The 24,659-nt window shown below is 42.4% G+C and overlaps 1 protein-coding gene across 1 annotated transcript; it reads right to left on the reverse strand.

Annotated features, from left to right (window-relative positions):
- Positions 1-861: 861 nt before the first annotated feature.
- On the reverse strand, positions 862-23,648 carry tcf19l (transcription factor 19 (SC1), like; the record flags this gene model as incomplete). Its single annotated transcript, XM_079998174.1, has 5 exons — positions 862-1,204; positions 4,385-4,913; positions 8,294-8,675; positions 9,486-9,655; positions 23,360-23,648. 5 exons carry the CDS (start codon positions 23,646-23,648, stop codon positions 862-864), a joined length of 1,713 nt encoding a protein of 570 aa, XP_079854300.1.
- Positions 23,649-24,659: the final 1,011 nt, after the last annotated feature.

The following is a 24,659-nucleotide window of genomic DNA, read 5'->3' on the forward strand; positions in this document are numbered from 1 at the left end:
TCACCCGACATCCATCTTTATCGATTTGCTTTGTTATTGTTTTGAGCCTCGCCAGCGCTCTTGCGTGCTGGTGAAACGTCTCCAAGAAGCTGAAGGCTCCCGCCGCTTTATCAATTTTCTGCAAAGTTCTCCTCGGCACCAAACTATTTTTTCGGGGAGACATTTTATCACCAATCCCTCCGCCTCCACCCCCCCAAAAAGACCCATTACGAAACATTGGAACATTTTATTGGACATTTCATGTTACCCGGAACCGGTTGCCCGTAGGTTGGAGACACAGGCTGATGCAGGTCTGGAGGTTTTCTGGTTTACGTCCCAAAAGGTCGTGAAAGGAAGCTTTGTAGGAGCAACAATGAGGGAATGTCACCCTCCCCCGCTGCTCCTTCAAGGTCAACACTAAATGGCTCTGGCTTTGGTTAAGTGTGAGGATTTGAAGCGCGGTGTTGATTGTGCTCGGACCCAGGTAAATATATGATTTCTGAGAACAATAAATGTACAATAATAATAACAATAAAAACATTTTTAAAAATATAGTGGCGGAAATGTTCGCAGCCGACTAAGATGCTTTGTGTCAGAAAGGAAAATAAACAACATTTCATTCAGGTTGATTGAAAGCCAATCCCTGTTTCTCCATAGTAGTAGTTGAGAAGTTTGTCAGCCATTTTTGTCGGGAGCTACCAATTTGCGCAATACGGTTCACCGCAACTTGCGACAAAACGTAGCGAGCAAAGTATGTTGGCCACTAGGGGGGCGAACATCAGTTAAAAACGCTCCGGCAGGAAAGATAATTCATGGAAAGCAGGTCATTTGAGGTTTCTTGAGGAGCGAGCGATGAAGGAACATTTCGGAGGCGGGCGCGGCTCAGCGGCAGCCGCAGTGGAAGTCGGCGTTGGGGTCGAGCGGCATCTTGCGGCGGTCGCCACGGAGACAATCGACGTGGAACCATGCGTCGCAGACGTCGCACTGGATCCACTGCACCGTGTCCTGCTGGGGGAGGCGGCAGCGGGGGGCGGCGCAGGGCTCCACCGCCCCTGTCGCACCTTCACCCCCCTCCTCGTCCTCGTCGTCCTCGGAGCAGGAGGAGGAAGAGCTGGAGGACGACGAGCCCGACGAGCTGGAGGAAGAGGAGGAGGAGGATGGGGGAGGGGAGGGCAGGGAGGGACGTGGGGGGAGGGGGTGTTTTCGGGGACGTCCCCTCCGCTTGCTGGGGGGGGGGAAGAGGAGAGAAGTTTCCTTTTTACTATTTATGTGAAACCGGATACATTCTTCCATTGTTGTTCCTATGTAACGTCTCAAGATGGCGCCACAAACTAGTGTTGCTATTAGCATGTAGCAGCGCGGACCGATTGCAGTGATCAACCAATTGCAAGTGAGCTGTGTAATAATAATACTTCATAATTGCTTTAGTTCTAGGATTGGTTTTTACTAAATTCAACTTCAGCCACTGAAGTGTGATGCGTTCAGAATGGCGTAACACATACTGCATGCTGGTACTATCCTGGAGCGTGCTTTAGAATGCGAGTAAAAAGAGCTAAAGTTAAAATGTGCCATTTCCAACTACTAGAGGGAGCACCAGTTTGTCATAACCTGCTCTGCATCCTAAAAGCTGCACGACGTCTTGAATGTTTCAGTATAAAGGTTGATGTATTCTGGGACACACTACATAGTCACGTAGCAGCACTTCCTTTTAGCACGTTGAGGGTTGTCATGACGACACTGCAGAGACACGCGCCTAGTCCACACAATGCATTGTGGGATACGCTTGCAGCGTAGTGTTTGTTGTTTGCATCCTACAATAATTTGACAGATGCAGTAGATCATCCTGGTACTTTTCACATACAATTTGATGCATACAATTTGATGAATCTAAGATGTTGTGTACTATTTGACGCATACTATCTGAGGCATACTATCTGACGCACACTAAACACTCATTTGGAGTACTGCATAGTATGCCATTACGCCATTTTGGAGGCAGCGACAGAGTTGTACTGCTGCAGCCACACACAGCAAATATTCTAAATTTCTGTTGAAAGCCTGACGGTTGAAAGGAAAAGCACAAAGTGGATTTCAAAAGCAGGGACAGTTATCTTTCTGTGTTTGACCTCTGGGAGGAGTGGATGTAGTTTTGGGCAATTTGCACAAAAATGGTCGTTAAATAATACGCTGCGATAACTAGACCAAGTAGTAGTGATACATACTGAACCATCCGGCCTTAGAAAGTCTCTTGTGAAAATGGGATTCACTACATGCACATTAGTATTCCGGTTACAATCGAGAAGTTTCCCCCGATAACAGTTTGTGGACGACAAACTCATTTCCATGGCAACAAATGGCAAAACACTATAACATGGTAATGTATAGGTGCATTAAAAAGAGGAACAAAGGTTATACAAAAGGTGTTGAGCGCTCAATATTAACAGATTTTCCAGAATGAAAACATGATTGATGAATCAAATATTTATACAAATGCTTTCATTAAGAGCGTTTGGTTAAATATACTTCGCTTTCATGGATCTTTTTAATTACAACAAAATCATTTGGAGGTCATTTCCCCGTTAATAATTATATTTCTGCTGATGGTTTACGACTGTTACTTACTCAGTGGGTGAGACACTGAACGCCCTTGTCTGATGCACTTTTTTAACTTAATGTGAAATAACCGGGGCTATCTTTACACTAATTGTTCTATTGGAGCGGGAGAATCCTCGTCGGCTTTTGTAGTGAAAGGTGGAAAAAAGGAAATGAGAATGGAACAACGGGAAACACCAAGATAACCACTGAGCGGCTTTGTGTGCGTTAGATCACACGTCACATAAGAAACTTATGTTGAATTCGTATTACAACGCAAACCTGCCGCCTCAACCTAAAAAGCTCCACCTGGTGATGGAGCTTCAGCCTGTCCTCACCTCCGCGAGGCTTTTGCATTTTTATGGGATTCTGTTGAGTTACATCCACTCCGCAGTAACCGCCATACATTAGTTTCACAAATAACAGTGAAACTGGGTAAAAAAATTCTACCCAAAAGGTTCATAGATCTTGTTAAAATGCAATTTGGCAATGGGCTGACGTGCGATTGTCCACTCAGCGTGAAATAAAACCTTCCTCAGATTATTCTGCCTCTTTGCGACTGAGCAAATACAGCATTTTGACTAAATGTTCTTGAACACATCAAAATAAAAGTGGTGGGGTCGCAGCAGAAATTCCTCAAAGCTTGTCACTTTCCATTTAGACGCTAGCCTGCAGCCCAGCGGCGGTCATTTAGTGTATTTGGTTTTTGAGACTTTTGACTTTTACTCCACAAAATTTCAAATGTCATTACTTTAGTTTTTAACAAAATCTGGATTCATTTGTATTTTTTCAGGTTTATTATATATATATATATATATATATATATATATATATATATATATATATATATATATATATATATATATATATATATATTTTTTTTTTTTTATTTTATTTTTTTTTTTCCCTGCTCCTGGTTTATTTAATTTTTATTCATTTTTTTAATGGCATATTGTTAATTTCTTAAATTTATTTGGTATTGTTTATTTATTTTTTTATGGTTTATTTTCACTGTTTGTTACTGAGTCATTTATTATTAGGTTTGCATTGTCACATCTTTGTTGTTCATTTTTAATTTGATTTTTATTTGGTTTTTCCGTATTCTTTTTTGTTGATTAACCGCCTTCTTTTATCAAATCCAACGGTTGCCATGGGGATCCTAATGCTTGCCGTTTAACCCACTCCCCAATTTCCAGTTTGGTGGTGAACTGAGGGGAAGAGAAGAAGGAGGGAGAGTTTAAAGAAAAATAACTACCGGGAAGTGCTCATTGCAGTCGGAATGTTTCAGGGAACAGGATTTATATTCATCATCTTTTAGTGGCGTGATGTTATGAGCCAATGATCTAAGAAATTGCGATTTTTGATGAATCTTATCTGAGTTGTGAGAAACTCTGCGAAAACCTTGAGTTTATACGAGTCTGGTATCATACTTTAAATTAGAGTGTGTATAATGCGATGAACCGCAGTTCGAGTGTTAAATGAGAGGTTTTTAATTCGGAAACAGGTATCGCAGGTATGTCGCAGTAGGCACTCGTAATATCATATATCACTTTTTTTTTTTCCTAAATTTTTAAGGTAAGAGATAAGGACGTCCATCAGAGAAAGACAAAAAGGAACTTCAGTAAAAGTATTTTGTCAGACTAGTACCAAGTATATTGAGTTTTGGAGACTTTTGGCCTTTTCTCCACGACAATTCAAAATAAATATCAATACCTTTTACTCTGCTACTCCGCATTTCTAACCCAGTCACGTAACTTAAAAATATATATCTACATATATCTCAGAATATATATCCCAAAAACAAACTAATTACCCAGGAGGCAGGTGGTGGAACCTGTTGATCTGCAGGCGGCCTCCTCTCTCCTCGGCGCAAAGCCTGACGGAGGGCGATGCCAGGTTGTAGTTCTCTCCTCCCACCACCAGGGGGGAGTAGACCGGGGAGCTGAGCCCCTGCCGCCTCCCCCGCGACGCCACCATCTTCATCTTCTGCTGGCGGAAGGCACCGTGGGGGGCCGCCGCCACCCGGACCACGGTGCGGTGTGACTCGGACGCCCTGTGGACCGCCAGGGAGGCCGGGCGGCGGTTCGGGAACTGGGTCTGGAACTGGGTCTGGAACTGGTGGTTCTGGAACTGGTTCGGGTGGAGAAGCTTGCTGTTGGTGACGGCGCCGTGGTAGCTGCCGATGGTGCGGGTTCCGGCGGGGAACGGTTTGGCCTCGAACTTGGCCTTGGGCGGCACTGGCGGTGCGGCGGGCGGAGTCCATCCCTCAGACTCTGACTTGTAGAGACGCCGCCGCTTCCGACTTCGGGACCTGGACCCAGGATCCGGGGCCCCGCCCAGAGCTGCATGGGTACCAGAAAGAAAGTGTGTTCAGTTTTGCAGCATTTTGACTTTTACTACATTTAAAAGATATGTACTTTTTACTCCATTACATATTAAATATCTGTACTTTTTACTTCATTACATATTAAATATATGTACTTTTTACTTAATTAAATATGAAATACCTACACTTTTCACACAATTATATATTAAATATCAGTATATTTTACACATTACATATTAAATATTTGTACTTTTACTGCATTACTTATTAGATATCTGTACTTTTTACGCTATTACATATTATATATTTGTACTTTTACTCTACTCAATTTCTAACAAAGTCTCATTACTTTTGTTTTTAACAAAAGCAGGATTTATATCTACTCATGTCATCATATATTTTGTGCGTTGTGTTTCTTTGTATATTGCCGTTTTTTCTGGTTTCTGTTTATTTGGCTCTTTTATTATTTATCATATATTGTGTTTATTTTTTATCTATTCTTTTTCTTACAGAATGTGAATCTTTTGGTCATTCATCATTATTAGGTTATCCTTTCTTGTTCATTTTCAGGTTTATTGTACACTGCCAATTTTCCACAGCCATTTTCTTCTCCTATTTCATCCTTATTACTTCATCATCATTGGCATTTTGTTTGTATGCTAGCTGGTGTTACACTCCCACTTCCCTCCGGGGATGAAGAAACTAATTATTTTCCATCAAATCCACAGACAGAGAGTGTATGATGGTTTTGCGGAAAACAGAGGAATTACAAAGACGCAGCCAATGTGTTTTTCTTCCCGGAACCAAAGATCAAACCGGCTCCCGTCGTTCTTCACCTGATCCTGTTATTTATACCGCTCCCTGTTTTGTTATTCATCCTTCTGTCGCCTTCCCGCAGCAATTTGACATTTGATTGCCAAGGAAATAACTAACACGGGGGGCTCGGCGTGAATAAAACAAAAACATTTTCTCCAGATGCGGGAATATCGTTTCTGCGACTGAAGTGACTTTTACCTTTGAGGTAAACTGAATTATACTGTCAGTCACAACATTCATTTTCCTGAATTTAAATCGAACTGCCGTCCTCTGAGGATCAAAGATCACATATTGTTCTTATATTGATGTGTTTGTTTGTTTCCCCCAACGCATGGTATTTATCTTCACTTATTCCCTTTGTTTACTTTAACATCGTTTCATTTCAGACATATAGAACTTCTTGGATTTTCCTGTTTCTATGCTCTGCCCGTTGTCCTAATTACACATAAAGTTATTACATTATGATTTTTCCAATTCCGTACAATGCAATAATATAAAATATGGAAATGACAAGTGTTTGCTTTGTGCTTATGCCATGATGTATGAAAAATACATGACGTGAGTGCAGAACTTAAAGGTGCAGTTGCAAAAACATCCCATGTCGTGTTTCCACGACGTCTCGTTTCTTTTCATATATCACATATACCAATACGTTAAAATGACTCAAGTTACAGATTTGTAGGTTGTTTTTCCAAATGCGTGTGTGTTTACTATCGATTTGTTAGGATTTGTAGTCTCGAGTAATTCTACTTTTAAAAAGACAATTTGGTTATCTTTTTTTGCACAACGAATCGCTTTTATTCTTTATTTTTATTCTATTTTAACAAAAAAATACAGGAACAAATAAATACATTACAGCAGCTATGAATTCCAAATTTATCTTCCATCTCTGTTCAAAAATGATAACCGTATCTATGCATATAGATACACACATCTCAGCAGTTTCAAACCTCCCGGCCGTGGCCGCTTAGTGGTCCACGGGTGTACTGCAAGCTACATTCAGAGTCAGTAGAGACCAGGTTAGATGAGGTTTGTATAAAAGAGGAGTCTGGAAGCTATGGCTCGCGAGCCAATTATGACTCTTTCGATGACAGTATATGGCTCGCAGAGAATTTTGAGCTAAAATTTTTCATCACAATTAACAAGTAATAAATAATTCTTCTGTGTCATTTTAAAGTAAAACAGGTAAGAGAAATTACAATTTTGAAAATAAAATTCAAAATATAAATGTGGCGGACAGAGGGGCGTAGTCAAGCACCGGCTGCGGACCACAGAAAGCGCCTTTACTCAGTGCCCTGCCCCTCCGGGGTCTCTGCTCAGGCGCCACTTGTGGGAGTCTCTGCCCACGGGTGAGGGTCTGGCTGTGGTGCGCAAAAATTTAGAGATGCGTGCTTAACAAGTGACCCCACTCAACATTTTGATCGCCAGCAGCTAGCTGGCTGTACGTCCAATCTCCTGTAGTCATTCAAAGCGTGTTTTAGAGAATTTAGTGAGCGCTCTATTCTTTTTAAATTCATCACTCATCCACACGGACAGTGTGGATGAGTGATGGATGAGTGTGCAGTGGACAAAGCCGACCTGACATGCATCCCCAGGGTCTGCATCAGAGACTTGCTGGAAGTTGCTGACCTGAAGGCTTCAGACATGTGGGTAAATAAGTTCAAGTCACTGAATGGAGAGCTGGAAAGACTTGCGTGACAGCGATCAGAGCTGGCAAGTGAACACAAGTGGACAGAAATGGAAAAATCTTCAATATGTATGTGACAAATAATCTCTTGAACTTGAACCTGAAGACCACCTGATTCTTAAAACTTGGAAAGAGCTTCCCGTCACACCACATAATGCAGCAAGTGAGTATTGCCGTATGGACCATGTTTGGCTCTACATACGCATGTGAGCAGTCTTTCTAGCATCTGAGAAACATTAAGAGCAACCTACGCTCACGTTTAACTGATGGAAGCCTCAACGCCTGCATGAAACTTTACCTCACTACGTATGAACCAGACTACAAGGCCATCAGCAAAACCATGCAGCACCCGAAGTCATATTAATGGTAAAAAGTATTTCATTTATTATTGGTTAGCCACAGTATAGCAACAATATTATTAAGAAGGATAAAGAGAAATGTATTATATATAGCGCTTTTAAAGTACTCAGATGTGTTATACATTAAAGATGTATGCCTTACTTTAAAAATGCATGCATTAATTTGCATTCAATTTTATTAAATATTATATGGCTCACAAGGAAATACATTTTGAAATATTTGGCTATTATGGCTCTCCCAGCCAAAAAGGTTCCCGACCCCTGGTATAAAGCTACCATCCATCCATCTACCAGCAGTATATTACACATCTCTAACATTTTCAACCTGGGGGCCAGGCCCACGAGTTGTCTGTGATGGTACTGCAGGAAGGCCGGAAAAATCATTGGCAAACAAAGATTCTAAACACAAATTTCACTATATTATTCTGTCTCCTGTGGTATTTGTGATCGGATGGGATGGCCGTGAGTCAGATAAGGTTGGGAATCCATCCAGGGGAATCAAAATGTCAGAAGTAGTAAAAGTCTCCCCCTAACCTCTGTGCCGCGGCTCGTCAGAGTTGTCGTCCTCCAACAGGACGGTGTGTGCCGACTTCCTTCGGCTCCGGGAAGAGGGGGGGAGGGACCGGGCCAAGGCTGGGGGGCCGGCGGAGGGGAAGGGGGGCGGCGTGGAGGGCGGCAGCAGGGAGGAGAAGCTCACGGCCAGGGGCGGCGAGGAGGCGGAGCCCCGGACAGAGGGGGCGGAGCCATCCAGGCTGGCGCTGCGGCGGAAGGTCCAGGCGCTGCCCTGCACCTTGCTCAGGCTGCCGATAGAGCTGAGGATCACCGTGGCCCGACGCAGCTGGGACACGCCCTCCACCCCCCGCTGGTCCAAGCTGGTCCGGATCCGGTTCTGCAGGTCCGACGAGAAGGTGCCGGCCTGGAGGGGGAACCACAGGAAACTCAAGGTGATGAAGCCGACACTTGTTCTGTGACGGACCAAACGCCCCCAAGGTGGCAACTCAAGATTATTGTCTCATGGTGACAATGGACCATGAACTGAGTAAAGCGGAGTAAAAAAGGTATTACTATTATTTCATATTCATACAACAGAAATAAAATAAAAATGTACGAAATACAAAAGTGCAATAAAGGGAACAGTCAAGCAATAGAACGAGGAGAGAAAAAAAGATAAAAAAGAACTACAGGTAAAATATATAAAGACAAAATAGATTATTTTACATACAGACAGATACAGACACTGTATCAACTTTTGCCGACGCCAAGTTACAAACATTTCGGTTTTTAGCTGCAGCTTAAAGGAACCCACCCCCACACTTGCCTGTTAGACGTCTACTGGTGGAGAAAAAAATGCATTTGATTAGAATTTTTTTTGGAAAAAAACAAAATAATTTGAAAAATGAAATCGCTTGAGAAGCATTCACCACTCAGATTTATGTTGAAAACGGAAAAATATTAAAAATGTTTCTGAGATAAACGGCCAAATGATTTGGCAGTGATGTGGAAATTGCAGGAAAGTTTAAATTGCAACATGGGTGATTCAAATTTTAATTAACTGCTCAAGTGGCCACTGAGCCTACGGGTTCAGAAGCGTGACCTTTACCAGCGCCAGAGGTCCATCACACCAAACAACCTAAAACATCTAACAGGATCTAAGATGATTCATTCCCCGGAATCTCGACTCCGCTCGACTCCCATTTATTTTTGGAGTTAAAAATCAACCTTTCACCTTCGGGATGGTGATGGCGTCGAAGTCGAGCGGCCGCACTTTGACCTTCTGGAACAAAAAGTAGAACTCGGAGCTTCCTGCGGCGGACGCGCCTCCAAAGTTCAGCGTGTCGCCGTCGCAGAGCTCCCACTGGACGCCCGGCTGCAGGCGCACCTCGTTCACCCACGTGCCTGGAGATAACAAAAGAAAACATTGATTTTAGTTTATCCTATATCTTTATCTTTCCTGTCATATCTGAATCTGCTCTATATTCAGTATTCTATGTCATAAACCTTTCTCCTATATCGAAGATCCTATATCTCTCTGCTATATATTCTAAATCTAAGATATTATGGCTTTTTCCTATCCTATGTGTTTCTTAGCCTATATCTATATCTACGATCTTATATCTTTCTCCTATATCCTTATTTATATCCTATATCAAATATGTTATGTCTCTCTGCTATATACTCTATTTTTCCTGTCCTACATCCACGATCTTATATTTATATATGTCCTATATATTCCCTACCCTATACTTGCCATATCTAAGATCATATATCTGTGCAAAGACAATTAGTTGAATCAAATCTAATATCCTATACCTTTCTTCTTTATATTTCTGCTTTGTCCTATATTTTTCCTAATCTACATCATATATCTAAGATCTTATATTTTTCTCCTATATCTATATCTTATATCTACAGTAAGATCAAACTTTATTTAGCTTATCTGCATTTATTTCACTATTTTACACCCTGCCCTCAATGTGCACAGTGCATTGCCATAACCACACATGAAGTCATTACCTTATGATAGGGAATGTGGAAATGACATGTGTTTGCTTTGTACTGATGCAGAACCATAAACACTGCATGAAATTAAAAGATGCAAAAATATCTCTTGAGCAGTTTTTTTTGTCTCATTTATATTAAATTTCCTGCACTTTTAACCGCTCATGTTATTCGGAGGTTTTTACGAGCATGTCATTATATTTTGATTCGCATGGTCTAGAATTTGTTTTTCTCATTGAAATTTCTGTTTGTATACGACTATTTTTGGTTCCGATTCTGTAAATTGCCCGACTGACGTGAAAACATTTTCTGTGATACATTTGTTAAATGATTTGCCGGCGATTTGAAAATTGCAGTGTAGTTTAGATAAATAGACAGAGATACTTTATTATTAATCCCCAAAGGGAAATTCCAGAAATTGCAATATAGACTTTCTGTCCTGTTTAATTGTTCAATCTGCCATTGAGCCTCTGGGTTCAGGAATCGCGACCTTATCTCGGCAAATAATCGAACAACTCTAATAAAGACCACTCATTATAAGATGAGCTTTTCCTTTTGAACTTTATTCTGCAGCATCAGTTGGGTTCATAACAGCAACATGTTGGTTTAACTCCCAAACCAGACCATTTGGCTTCACAGCGGCTGAGCAGATTTCCAAAACGGATAAAAAATAAATATATTAATATATTTAAAAAATAAGTTGAAGACTCTTAAGAGACGAACTGAGGAAGCCACAGACTGACCAAACGGACGTCGCAGAAGGCGAAAGGAAGGTCATTTGGGGACTCCCGTAGTGTTAAGTGCGTCCCAAAATCCAGAAACGGAGCCCGATAGTGAGGAACTGGAAGTGCACGAGAGCAGAATGAGAAAAACGCAGGTTGAATGCTAAACTGGACAATTTTATTAAATAAAAAAATAATGGTAATAAAGAGGAGAACGTGTGAAGCGGCCTGTGAAATTGCCTGAAGAATTAGGCGGCGGTGGCAGAGTGGTTTAGAGTTGGCAGCGGGCGTAAAAAGTCCTGAACTGTCATCCAACATCCCCTGCAACGGGTTGAACTGGGATTATCATCCCATAACTATCAGTTTGTAGATGGAGAGATGGAAGACAAACACACAGGAGGAAAAGGAAATAAAAAATAAAAAAAAAATTACAACCGCATCTTGTGTTATTAGTTAGCGTAACAGCGTAATATAAATAGCCCATAATACTAGTAGTTTTGGGTTTTATACATAATGAGAATTACTACCATCTGACATACATTGCAATCATTTTTTATTTATAATATAAATAATTTAATCATGGTTAATATAGAATTTCTATATTTCAATTGATTTGTGATGACTGCGATGTTTAATTTAAGCGTAAAATGACAGCAGCATTGTTTTAACTGAGTTTACTGATTTGTTAATTTTTCATTATTAATATTTATTTATTCATTTATCCATTTCTTATCTATATTGCCATTTTTTCCTATTTTTTACATATTTTACCATTTGTTTCTATTTTCCGTTCTTTATTTTGTATTGTCTATTTCTTCTCAAGTGTGCTGTCAGCAGAGCCGTTTATATTTCAGTCTCTAAAATATAAAGTAGGACAGTTTGGAAACACATGCGTGTGTGTGTGTGTCCCAATGTCCTCCTGTCTGGAGATGTCAACAAACAAAAACGTGTGTGTGTGTGTGTGTGCGTGTGTGTGTGTGTGTGTGTGTGTGTGTGTGTGTGTGTGTGTGTGTTTGTTTGATGCTTTCCTAAAAGTCTCTTTTGTATTCCGGTCAGTCAAACCTCACTGTGTGTGTGTGTGTCTGTGTGTGTATGTATGTGTGTATAAAACCTAAATTCTGACTACACTGGACGCTGTGTGGCAGGTCAACAAATGGAACTTTAAGCATCGGTGTCCGCGAGGTCGCTATGGAAAAAGCAGATAAATCTCTTCTCTTTCTGCTCCATCCTTCCTCTGAAAAACCACAGTTTGGTGTTGTCCGAAACAACGTGTGGCTCAGACGAATACATTTGTTTCTGTGTTTCACATTTAAACTTGTTTTACAGTAGATAATAATACAACCGAGGCTAATTTAAGTTTTCCAATTTTCTAAGTCTGGTTAGGTTGTCGAACATTCTTCACACAGTAGCCGTAAATTTCCCAAAATGCAAAAGTGGTTAAACAATTTGAAACCAAATTTGCGTAAAATAACCAGAGGAGTGAGAATAAACTTGAAACCTGAAACTTATAGTTCAATCCAATCACCTGCCCCTGGTCTGTGTACAGTGTATTATTCATATTTATAGTATTCCATTTAAACAGATTTGAATGAAATGCACTCTGTGCAAAGGAAAACTGCAATGTTAATGATGTGCAGTCGCAGAGGAAAGAAAGGATGAAACAGCCGTCCAGTTATTTTGATTGGAAACACAGTGATGAAGTTGCCACCCTATGCTTTAATTTACTATTTTGACTTAATGTGTGTGTCACTTGATCTCTAGTCCAGTGTCACTGTTAAAATGTACATGTATGTAGTGTCATAACCACTGTAAATGTGATTGATGGTAGATGTGTCACTGATACTCTGTGTCCTCAATAGTATGTCCATGTCCCTCCCCATGTCCTCAGTAGTGTGTGTCTCTCTATGTCCTCAGTAGTATCAGAGTGTCTCTCCGTGTCCTCGCTTGTGTCTCTCCATGTCCTCAGTAGTGTGTACATGTCCTAGGTCGTCTCTCTCCATGTCCTCAGTAGTGTGTGTCTCCCCATGTACTCAGGAGTGTGTGTCTCTCCATGTCCTCAGTAGTGTGCAAGTATCTTTCCATGTCTTCAAGCCGGCAAATAAATGTATACATAGGACTTAAAACAGCTTGAAAGGTATTGACTCCTGGAGCCACAAACATCTCACTCACTATGCTGGCTAGTGAGTGAGATGCTATGGGCCTGTAGTTATCTAGGCTGCCAACTTCACAAGCTTTGGCACAAACAGAACCGACAACATTGAGTCTGGTGAGAAGCCGTGAGTCATAAATCCAGTGAAACACATAGCAAGGACAGGAGCTCTCTTTAGACTGGTATATTTAAGGAGCTCAGGAGTAATATGATCTAGATCACCTGCATTATCAAACAGCTTGTTTACAGCTTGGTATACTTCATGTGACATAATCATCATTGAGTTATTACTCTCAATGTTGTCCGCCTTATACAAATCACTTTGTATGCGGTTGAATAAGGTACTATAATGCTGCCGTATGTCATACTAGTATGTCAGTGTCTCTCTCCATGTCCTCAATAGTGTTAGTTTCTCTCTCACTCTCAGTATTGTGTCAATGTATCTTTCCCTCTCTCCATGTCCTGAGTAGTTTGCCAGCCTCTATGTCCTCAGCAGTATCTCAATGCCTCCCTTTATGTCCTCAGTAGTGTGCAAGTGTCTTTCTGTCCTCAGTAGTCTTTCCCCATGTCCTCAGTAATATGTCAGTGTCTCTTTCCACACTCTCAGTAGTATGAGTCTCCATCTCCATGTCCTCAGTAGAGTGGGAATCTCTCTTTCTCTATGTCCTCAGTAGCTTGTTAGTGTCTCTCTCCATGTCCTCAGTAGTATGTCTCCCATGTCCTCAATAGTGTGTACCTCTCCATGTCTTCAGTAGCGTGTCTCTCAATTTCCTCAGTAGTGTGCGAGTGTCTTTCCATGTCTTTAAGCCGGCAAATAAATGTATACATAGGACTTCTAAAAAACAGTTTGAAAGGTATTGACTCCTGCAACATCTCACTTGCACCACAACATCAAGGTCTCCTAAGTAACCTTCTCATGGCATCATTATAAGCGACTCAAAGTTTCTATAGTCTTGCTTTTTTATGGTTTGACCACACGTGTGCAGTATAGAGTGGTATACTAGGTAATACAGTATGCTCTGAACAGGGACATCTTCTCATCATCTGTACACATACTTAACTTTCGTGAGACTGTTTGCTGGTGCGTACATCATGCGGCATTGTCTAAAAATGTCATCATCTGTCATTGGTTCTGCAATAAAATGTCCAAGATATTTGACCCTATTACAGACACCAAGATTATTATCAGACAATTTGAAATCACAACATTTTAGACATTTGTCGTCTTTGGTTGGAGAGATCACTCTCACTGGCATTATTGATATCAAGTTCCACACCATACGCAGAACATATAGAGAGGAGCTGCTGGAAAACAGCGCTATATGGGACTGAAGACCACAAGATAATCTGCATACATAATATGGTTGACAAGAGTATGATCAGTCATGTACCCAGTATGTCTTTGACTTTAAATTTCTTGGACAATGATCCATATATAGATTAAAAAGAGCTGGGGACAAAATCCCCTTGTCTAACACTATTGCCAATTCCAAATGGGGCTGAGACACTATGGCCCCTTTTTACTTGCCTAGTCTGGTGGGCATACCAGTAGGCCAGAATTCTCAAGATTTGGGCACTCCTCTTTGACTCAATATAAGAAACAGCTTTCTATGATTTATACGATCAAAGGCTTTGGAAGCATCAATAAAACATAGGAACTGGTGAGTTTTGGCCTCTATACTTGTTTACAATTTCCCTTAAGGCATATATATCAAAGTCAGTGCCATGTTTAGCTTTCAAGCCAAACTGGTTATCTGAGGAGTTAATAAACTCATTTACTCTATCCAGCAGGATTCTTTCTCAGACTTTTGACAGTATGCTGGTTAGAGCTATGGGCCTGTAGTTATCTAGGCTGCCAACTTTACCAGCTTTGAACTGGCACGAACAGAATAGACAACATTGAGTCTGGTGAGAAGCCGTGAGTCATAAAGCCAGTGAAACACATAGGAAGGAGAGGAGCTCTCCTCAGACTGGCATATTTACACCGTGTTCCAAATTATTATGCAAACGATATTTTTCTCTGATTTTCCTAAATAGTCGATGCAAATGACAGTCAGTATAATTTTCAAGTCATCAACCGTTCGGGTAGAATTTCAATGTTATTGAACAAACCTCCCAATGATAACAGTATTTTCTTCAAAAATAAAAAACTCAAAATGCATTGTTCCAAATTATTATGCACAACAGAGTTTCAAAACATTTTATCGGTTCTAAAGAACTGAAAATGGTCATTTGTTGAATTTGCAACATCAGGAGGTCACATTTACTGAAATCAAATGCTATTTCAATCAAAAACATCTTAACAGGCCAAAATTACACGTTAACATAGGACCCCTTCTTTGATATCACCTTCACAATTCTTACATCCATTGAACTTGTGGGTTTTTGGAGAGTTTCTGCTTGAATTTCTTTGCAGGATGTCAGAATAGCCTCCCAGAGCTGCTGTTTTGATGCAAACTGCCTCCCACCCTCATAGATCTTTTGCTTGAGGATGCTCCAAAGGTTCTCAATAGGGTTGAGGTCAGAGGAGGATAGGGTCCACACCATGAGTTTCTCTCCTTTTATGCCCATAGCAGCCAATGACACAGAGGTATTCTTTGCAGCATAAGATGGTGCATTGTCATGCATGAAGATGATTTCGCTACGGAAGGTACGGTTCTTCTTTTTGTACCATGGAAGAAAGTGGTCAGTCAGAAACTATATATTTTGCCGAGGTCATTTTCACACCTTCAGGGACCCTAAAGGGGCCTACCAGCTCTCTCCCCATGATTCCGGCCTAAAATGACTCCGCCATCTCCTTGCTGACGTCGCAGCCTTGTTGGGACATGGTGGCCATCCACCAACCATCCCCTACTCCATCCATCTGGACCATCCAGGGTTGCACGGCACTCATCAGTAAATAAGACTGTTTGAAAATAAGTCTTCATGTATTTCTGGGCCCACTGCAATCATTTCTGCTTGTGAGCATTGGTTAGGTGTAGCTGAATAGTAGGTTGATGCACAACTGCAAGGCTCTGGAGGATCGTACACCTTGAGGTTATCTAGGCACCAGCAGCTTCAGATACCTGTTTGCTGCTTTGTAATGGAATTTTAGCAGCTGCTGTCTTAATCCCATGAATTAGTCTGGCAGAAACCTTCCTCATTATGCCTTTATCTGCACAAACCCGTCTGTTCTCTGAATCAGCCACAAATCTCTTCACAGTACGATGATCACGCTTAAGTTTTCATGAAATATCTAATGTTTTCATACCTTGTCCAAGGCATTGCACCATTTGAAGCTTTTCGGCAGCATTTTTCTTTCCCATACTGCGTGAAACCTGTGGCCTGCTTAATAATGTGGAACGTCCTTCTTAAGTGGTTTTCCTTTAATTGGGCTCATCTGGCAAACTAATTATCACAGGTGTCTGAGATTGATTTCAGTGATCCAAAGAGCCCTGAGACACATTACCATCCATGAATTTACACCAGGAAAGCTGCGGCCCAGATGGCATATCTGGGCGAGTACTGAAGACCTGTGCTAACCAGCTAGCCCCGGTGTTCACTAAAATATTCAACATCTCCCTGGCTGAATCAGTGGTCCCATCCTGCTTCAAGAGGTCCACCGCCATTCCTGTCTCGAAGATTGCCTCTCCTGCCTGCCTGAATGACTACCGTCTGGTGGCCCTCACCTCGGTGGTCATGAAGTGTTTCGAGAGGCTGATTAAGGATTATATCTGCGCCTCCCTCCCCCGCACCTTGGATCCGTTGCAGTTCGCGTACCAGCAGAACAGATCCATGGATGGCGCGGTTTCCCGGGTACTGCACAGCACGCTCACGCACCTGGATGGCCAGAAGGGGGCCTATGTGAGATTGCTGTTCATCGATTACAGTTCAGCTTTCAACACGATAGTCCCCACCAGACTGGCTGTCAAGCTGAAGGAGCTCGGACTGAATACTCCGCTGTGTGCCTGGATCGTGGATTTCCTCCCGGCCCCAGGTGGTTAGGGTGGGGAAGCACATGTCCAGCTACCTCACTCTGAACAAAGTATCCCCCCAGGGCTGGGTCCTCAGCCCCCTACTGTACTCCCTGTACACACATGACTGTGTGGCCAGGTCCAGCTCCAACACCATTATCAAGTTTGCTGAAGACACCGTTGTCGTGGGGCTGGTCACCGACGGCGATGAGAAGGCCTACCGCGAGGAGGTGGCTGACCTGTCACTCTGGTGCCGGGACAACAGCCTCCACCTGAACGTCAGCAAAACTAAGGAGCTGATTGTGGACTTTAGACATGGATTACAACCGAGGACGCACGCGCCCATGGACTTTACAAACAGACACTCTGGTGAGAAAGGCGAGGCAGCGTCTTTACCACCTCAGGCAGCTGAGGAAATTCAGGGTCTTGGTGAGGATCCTCAAGTCCTTCTACTGTGGAGCAGTGGAGAGCATCCAGAAGGGAACATCATTGCCTGGTTTGGGAACTGTACTGCTCAGGACAGGCAGGCTTTGCAGTGGGTGGTGCGTTCAGTGGAACTACCCTCCCCTCCCTGCAGGACTTATACACCAGGAGGTTTAGTAGCAGAGCCTGCAGGATCATGAAGGATCCTCACCACCCCAACAACTGACTGTTCCAGCTGCTGCGGTCAAGCAAGTGCCTCCGCAGTCACACAGCGAGAAGTTTCTTCCCGCAAGCCATTAAAACTGTCAATGCTGACCTCACCAGGGGTCCTCACTGAGCCACACACATAGGCCCAACTACCTTACTGTACTTTATGTAGCATACTGTACCGCATACTGTGTCACTGTTCTGGGTTGTTCGGTGTTACCGTATTGCCGCGCTGTACTGTTGTATACTGTGCTGTATATCTCACGAACACTACCTCACTTTATTCACATGCCACTTTAATGCACATATCTGTATACACGTAAACAGCCTTTACTATACAGTAAAGGAAATAATTATTTGATCGCTGATTTTGTAAGTTTGCCCACTGACAAAGAAATTAACGGTCTTTAATTTTAGTGTTTTTTTTGGTAGCTTTATTATAACAGTGAGAGACAGAATAGAAAAAGAAAATCCAGAAAATCAAATTAAAAAAAAATATAAATTATTTTGCATTTCATTGAGTGAAATAAGTATTTGATCCCCTACAAACCATAAATAATTCTGGCTCCCACAGATTAGTCCTCTCACTTTAAGAAAGTCCAACCTCTCCATCATGGGCAAGACTAAAGAGCTGTCTAAGGACATCAGGGACAATATTGTAGACCTGCACATGGCCGGAATGGGCTACAAGATCATTGACAAGAAGCTGGGTGAGAAGGAGACAACTGTTGGCGCAATTATTCGAAAATGGAAGAAACACAAAATGGCCGTCATTCTCCCTCGGTCTGGGGCTCCATGCAAGATCTCACCTCGTGGGGTATCAATGATCATGAGAAAGGTGAGGGATCAGCCCAGAACTACACAGGGGGAGCTTGTTAATGAACTCAAGGCAGCTGGGACCACAGTCACCAAGAAAACCATTGGTAACACACTACGCCGTAATGGATTAAAATCCTGCAGCGCCCGTAAGGTCCCCCTGCTCAAGGAGGGACATGTACAGGCCCATTTGAAGTTTGCCAATGGACACCTGAATGATTCAGAGAATGCTTGGGAGAAGGTGATGTGGTCAGATGAGACTAAAATCAAGCTCTTTGGTATCAATGCGACTCGCCGTGTTTGGAGGAAAGGAATTCTGACTATGACCCCCCAAGAACACCATCCCCACCCTCAAGCATGGAGGTGGAAGCATTATGCTTTGGGGGTGTTTCTCTGCTAAGGGGACAGGTCGACTTCACCGCATTGAGGGAAAGATGGATGGGGCCATGTACCGTGAAATCCTGGGTGACAACCTCCTTCCCTCAGCCAGGACACTAAAAATGGGTCGTGGATGGGTCTTCCAGCACGACAATGACCCAAAACATACAGCCAAGGCAACAAAGGAGTGGCTCAAGAAGAAGCACATTAAGGTCATGGAGTGACCTAGCCAGTCTCCGGACCTTAATCCTATAGAAAATCTGTGGAAGGAGCTGAAGCTTCAAGTTGCCAAGGGACAGCCTCGAAACCTTAAAGATTTTGAGAGGATCTGCAAAGAGGAGTGGTCCAACTTTCCTCCTGAGATGTGTGAAAACCTGGTAATCAACTACAAGAAACGTCTGACCTCTGTACTTGCCAACAAGGGTTTCTCCACAAAGTACTAAGTCATGTTTTGATAGGGGATCAAATACTTATTTCACTCAATGAAATGCAATTTATTTAATGTTAATTTTATTCTATAGTATTCGACTTACTGCATTACGTTTTAGGAATCAGTTAGTTAGTCAAGTAGAAATTCTTAGGTAGCTATTGTGTTCAGTCTAGAACATGCGTTGCATTGACATTTCACTGCATATATGTATGAAAGTTTGTATATGTATGTGACGAATAAACCTCTTGAATCTTGGTATACTTCATGTGACATAATCATCATTGAGTCATTACTCTCAATGGTGTCCTCCTTATACAAATCACTTTGTATGCAGTTGAATAAGGTACTATAAGGCTGCCGTATGTCGTACTTGTATGTCAGTGTCCCTCTCCATGTCCTCAGTAGTGTGTAAGTGTCTCTCTCAGTGTTGCGTCACTGTATCTTGCTTTCTCCATGTCCTGAGTAGTGTGCCAGCCTCTATGTCCTCAGCAGTATCTCAGTGTCTCCCTTCATGTGCTCAGTAGTATGACAGTGTCTATGTCCTCAATAGTGTGTGAGCCTCTCTCTCTGTCCTCAGTAGTGTCCTTTCCCATGTCCTCATTACTATGTCAATGTCTCTCTCCATGCCCTCAGTAGTGTGTCTCCATCTCCATGTAGAGTGAGAATCTCTCTTTCCCTATGTCCTCAGTAGCTTGTTAGTGTGGGGGTTGGTGAAGCCTGAACTGCAGCTCAGCTGGAGCGCAGCTTATACCTTCTAATAATTTAAATAAAAAGTTTGATTCAATAAAATGAAGTATTTTATAATATGTCCAATTGATTTGTCCACTTCAGAGGGCAGAACAGAGACCGGAAGCTTGTGAGAAGAGTAGTTAACATTATGGATATGATTTGGATTGTGATATCAAAGATAAGATAATAATGTTAAACAGAACATGATGCTGTGATATGATGAGTAGAATTTGGAAAAAAGTTCAGATTAGAAAAGAACATACAGAGCAGACAGGCACAGTGGGCTGAGAAGAAGACAAGCACTTATTGCAGTGTTGAAAGGTTTGTCTCTTACGGCCCCAAAGCATTTCTTTTATCTATGAAATTGTACAAAAAATATTGTTTTTCTGTATTTATTCCACTACAAAAAAATAAGATTCTTTCTAATGATTTAATGTGACTGGACTCAAAGTTACAAATTGAGAAACAAATGTTTTTCTTTACAAATCAAGACTCGATGGGGTTAGGGTTAGTGCTGAAGAAAATACATGGTTAAATTGATAATCGAATCATGTATTGAGAGATGCACACTTCTTTACAACAATGACGATAACTTGTTTAATTCTGAACTGATTTTCATGAAATTTAGTTTTTTCATAAATGCGAGAAATACACGTACTGTTGCTGGAATTAAATCCAGTTACTGGGGGCAGATTTAAGCATACTTTTTCATTGACTAACATTAAAGGAAAAAGGTATCACGCGTGCCTCATATTGCACTTTAATTTAACAATTGAGTATTGAATATTTTAAGATATTATTTATACATTGGACATCTTGTATGTTGTTTTCATTTAATGCCTTAGGCAAAAGCTCCCTTAAGTGTTTTACAGAATAAATGGAAAGCAAAGTTATATTTATCTTTGGCTGATCCCACCCGTGAGTCAAAATCAGGATACGATCCGAAACGTGAGTTTTGTTATCTGTTGCACCTCTAGTCCTCGGTAGTATGTCAGTCTCTCTCTCCATGTCCTCAGTAGTGTGTTAGTGTCTCTCTCCATGTCCTCAATAGTATGTCAGTTTCTCTCCCTATGTCCTCAGTAGTGTGTTATTCTCTCTCCATGTTCTCAGTAGTGTGCGAGTCTGGCTCTCTCCATGTCCTCAGTAGTATGTCAGTCTCTCTCTTTCCCTATGCCCTGTATAGCGTATTAGTGTCTCTCTCCATGTACTCAGAACTGTGTTAGTCTCTGTCTCCAGGCCCTCAGTAACATGTTAGTGTCTCTCTCCATGTTCTCAGTAGTGTGTTATTGTCTCTCTCTTTATGTCCTTAGTAGCGTGTTAGTCTCTCTCTCAGTATTGTGTCAATTTCTCTCACTCTCTCTATGTTCTCAGAAGTATGTCTGTCTCTCTTTCCATATACTCAGTAGTGTGCGAGTCTCTCTGCATGTCCTCAATAGTGTGTAAGTGTCTCTCTTTCTGTCTCAGTATTGTGTTAATGTCTCTCACTCTCTCCATGTCCTCAGAAATGTGTCGGTCACGCTTTATGTCCTCGGTAGTCTGTTAGTCTCTGTCTCCATACCGTCAGTAGTGTGTTAGTGGCTATCTCCATGTCCTAAGTAGTATGTCAGTGTATCTCTCCATATCGTCACTAGAGTGTAAGTCTATCTCCATGTCCTCACTAGTGTGTTAGTCTCTCCATGTCCTCAGTAGTATGTCAGAGTCTCTCTCTTTCCCTATGTCCTCAGTAGCGTGTTAGTGTCTCCCTCAGTATTGTGTCAATGTCTCTCACTCTCTCTATGGCCTCAGTAGTGTCAGTCTCTCTCTCCGTGTCCTCAGTAGTATGTCAGTCTCTCGCTTTGTCCTCAGTAGTATGTCAGTCTCTCTCTTTCCCTATGCCCTCAGTAGCGTGTTAGTGTCCCTCTCCATGTCCTCAGTAGTGTGTTATTGTCTCTCTCCATGTTCTCAGTAGTGTGCGAATCTCGCTCTCTCCATGTCCTCAGTAGTATGTCAGCATCTCTCTCTTTCCCTATGTCCTCAGTAGCATGTTAGTGTCTCTCTCAGTCTTGTGTCAATGTCTCTCACTCTCTCCATGGCCTCAGTAGTGTCACAATCTCGCTCCCTCCATGTCCTCAGTAGTATGTCAGTCTCTCTCTTTCCCTATGTCCTCAGTAGCATGTTAGTGTGTCTCTCAGTATTGTGTCAATGTCTCTCACTCTCTCCATGGCCTCAGTAGTATGTCAGTCTCTCTCCATGTCTTCAGTAGTATGTCAGTCCCTCTAGCTGTCCTCAGTAGTATGTCAGTCTCTCTCTTTCCCTATGCCATCAATAGCGTGTTAGTGTCTCTCTCCATGTCCCCAGTAGTCTGTCAGTTGCTCTTTCCATGTTTTCAGTAGTATGTCAGAGTCTCTCACTTTCCCTGTGTGCTCAGTAGCGTGTTAGTCTCTCTCAGTATTGTGTCAATGTCTCTCACTCTCTCCATGCCCTCAGTAGTATGTCAGTCTCTTTCCCCCCGTCCTCAGTAGTATGTCAGTCTCTCTCGCTTTGTCCTCAGTAGGATGTCATATGTCAGTCTCTCTTTCCCTATGCCCTGTATAGCGTATTAGTGTCTCTCTTCATGTACTCAGAACTGTGTTAATCTCTGTCTCCATGCCCTCAGTAACATGTTAGTGTCTCTCTCAATGTCCTCAGTAGTGTGTTATTGTCTCTCTCTTTCTCTATGTCCTCAGTAGTGCGGGAATCTCGCTCTCTCCATGTCCTCAGTAGCATGTTAGTCTCTCTCTCAGTATTGTGTCAATTTCTCTCACTCTCTCTATGGCCTCAGTAGTATGTCTGTCTCTCTTTCCATATACTCAGTAGTGTGCGAGTCTCTCTGCATGTCCTCAATAGTGTGTAAGTGTCTCTCTCTGTCTCAGTATTGTGTTAATGTCTCTCACTCTCTCCATGTCCTCGGTAGTCTGTTAATCTCTCTCCATGTCCTCAGCAATGTGTCGGTCTCGTTTATGTCCTCAGTAATCTGTTAGTCTCTGTCTCCATACCCTCCGTAGTGTGTTAGTGGCTATCTCCATCTCCTAAGTAGTATGTCAGTGTATCTCTCCATATCGTCACTAGAGTGTGAGTCTCTCTCCATGTCCTCACTAGTGTGTTAGTCTCTCTCCATGTCCTCAGTAGCGTGTTAGTGTCTCCCTCAGTATTGTGTCAATGTCTCTAACTCTCTCTATGCCCTCAGTAGCCTGTTAGTGTCCCTCTCCGTGTCCTCAGTAGTGTTTTAGTGACTCTCGCCATGTCCTCAGTAGTATGCCAGTGTCTCTCACTCACCATGGCTGCTCCTGTCCTTGACGTGGACCATCCAGCCGTCCTCCTGCGCACCCACGGCCACGCCCCCTCCTGCGCCCCCCCGCCCGCTGTCCCTCTTGGCGCGCAGCTCGGCGTGGATTCGCGACACAGCCGCCGAGTCCAGCGTGACGTCACAGAGCTCAGCGGCTCGTCCCAGACGGAACACAGAGTGGCTCAGCGCCGGGCGGAACGTGTACAGGTCCCGCGCCGAGTCCGGCCCCGACGAGCCAATCCGCAGCAGCTGGAAGCAGGGCTGCACTCCCGACAGCATGGCCGACACCGACGCCGGACCCTGCACCCCCTGACCCTTGACCAGACCTCTGCGACCCCCTGACCCCCCACCGCACCCTGAGGACGCCGGGAGCTAGGTTATAGCGAGCTGCAGTCCATCACAGGGTTCGGTCTAGATGATAAAATGAAAATGTATACGTGCTTAATCTTATAGAGGCTTGTATACACCGTGTTGGAAAACAAAATGGCCGCCCAGTAGATCTGTATTTTATTACAAAACTCTATAAGAGTCCAAAGCAGAAAATGAGACCGCCACCAGCAGGTGTTTGTATTAAAGCCGCTATATTACTCTTCAATGCAGCCAAATATATGAATGAATAAATAGCACATGTGGGAGCCTTGTTACTGTCTGTTCAAAATGCAAGCCAAAGTCTCCACCTTGGGATGCGGCGTTATAAAGCTCCTGGACTCTGAGGGGCTTGTTTACAGTGTGGAGACAGCGAGTGTATTGATTTTTAAGCAACTATGTACAAAAGTCAGCGTTCCCTGTATCCCTGTATAATTTAATGAGAGTTCTGCCCAGCATTCGCGTGTGTGTTTCAGATCCTGACGGGGAGCGACAGCTGCTGTTTGATCTGAAAGAAAACAAAGGAAATGTCATCGAACAAGGAGATGTTGCTGCTTAATTGCTACATTTTTATTTTTGCATATAACAGATCTAGCATTTTATAATGACTGAAATTTATTTATGACTGTAGCAGAAGAACAGAAATACACCCAAAACAGTTGATGGGGAACAATAGTTTTCCCCATTAACGTTTAACAACAATTCTACCTTTATTAAACATCATAAATATATATACCTTTTACTCTACTATATTTCTAACAGTCACCTTTAAGTAAAAAAACAATATATCCATATTTTTGTTTATGGCTATGACGCCATCTGTACTATTTGTTTTATTATAATCAGAATCAGTGTTGACAAGTACTTTAACTACTTCACATACAATAATAATAATAATATAATATAAGCACTTGTTTGTAAATA

Source organism: Zeus faber (genome assembly GCF_960531495.2).
Source record: "Zeus faber genome assembly, chromosome: 1".
Taxonomy (NCBI): Eukaryota; Metazoa; Chordata; class Actinopteri; order Zeiformes; family Zeidae; genus Zeus; species Zeus faber.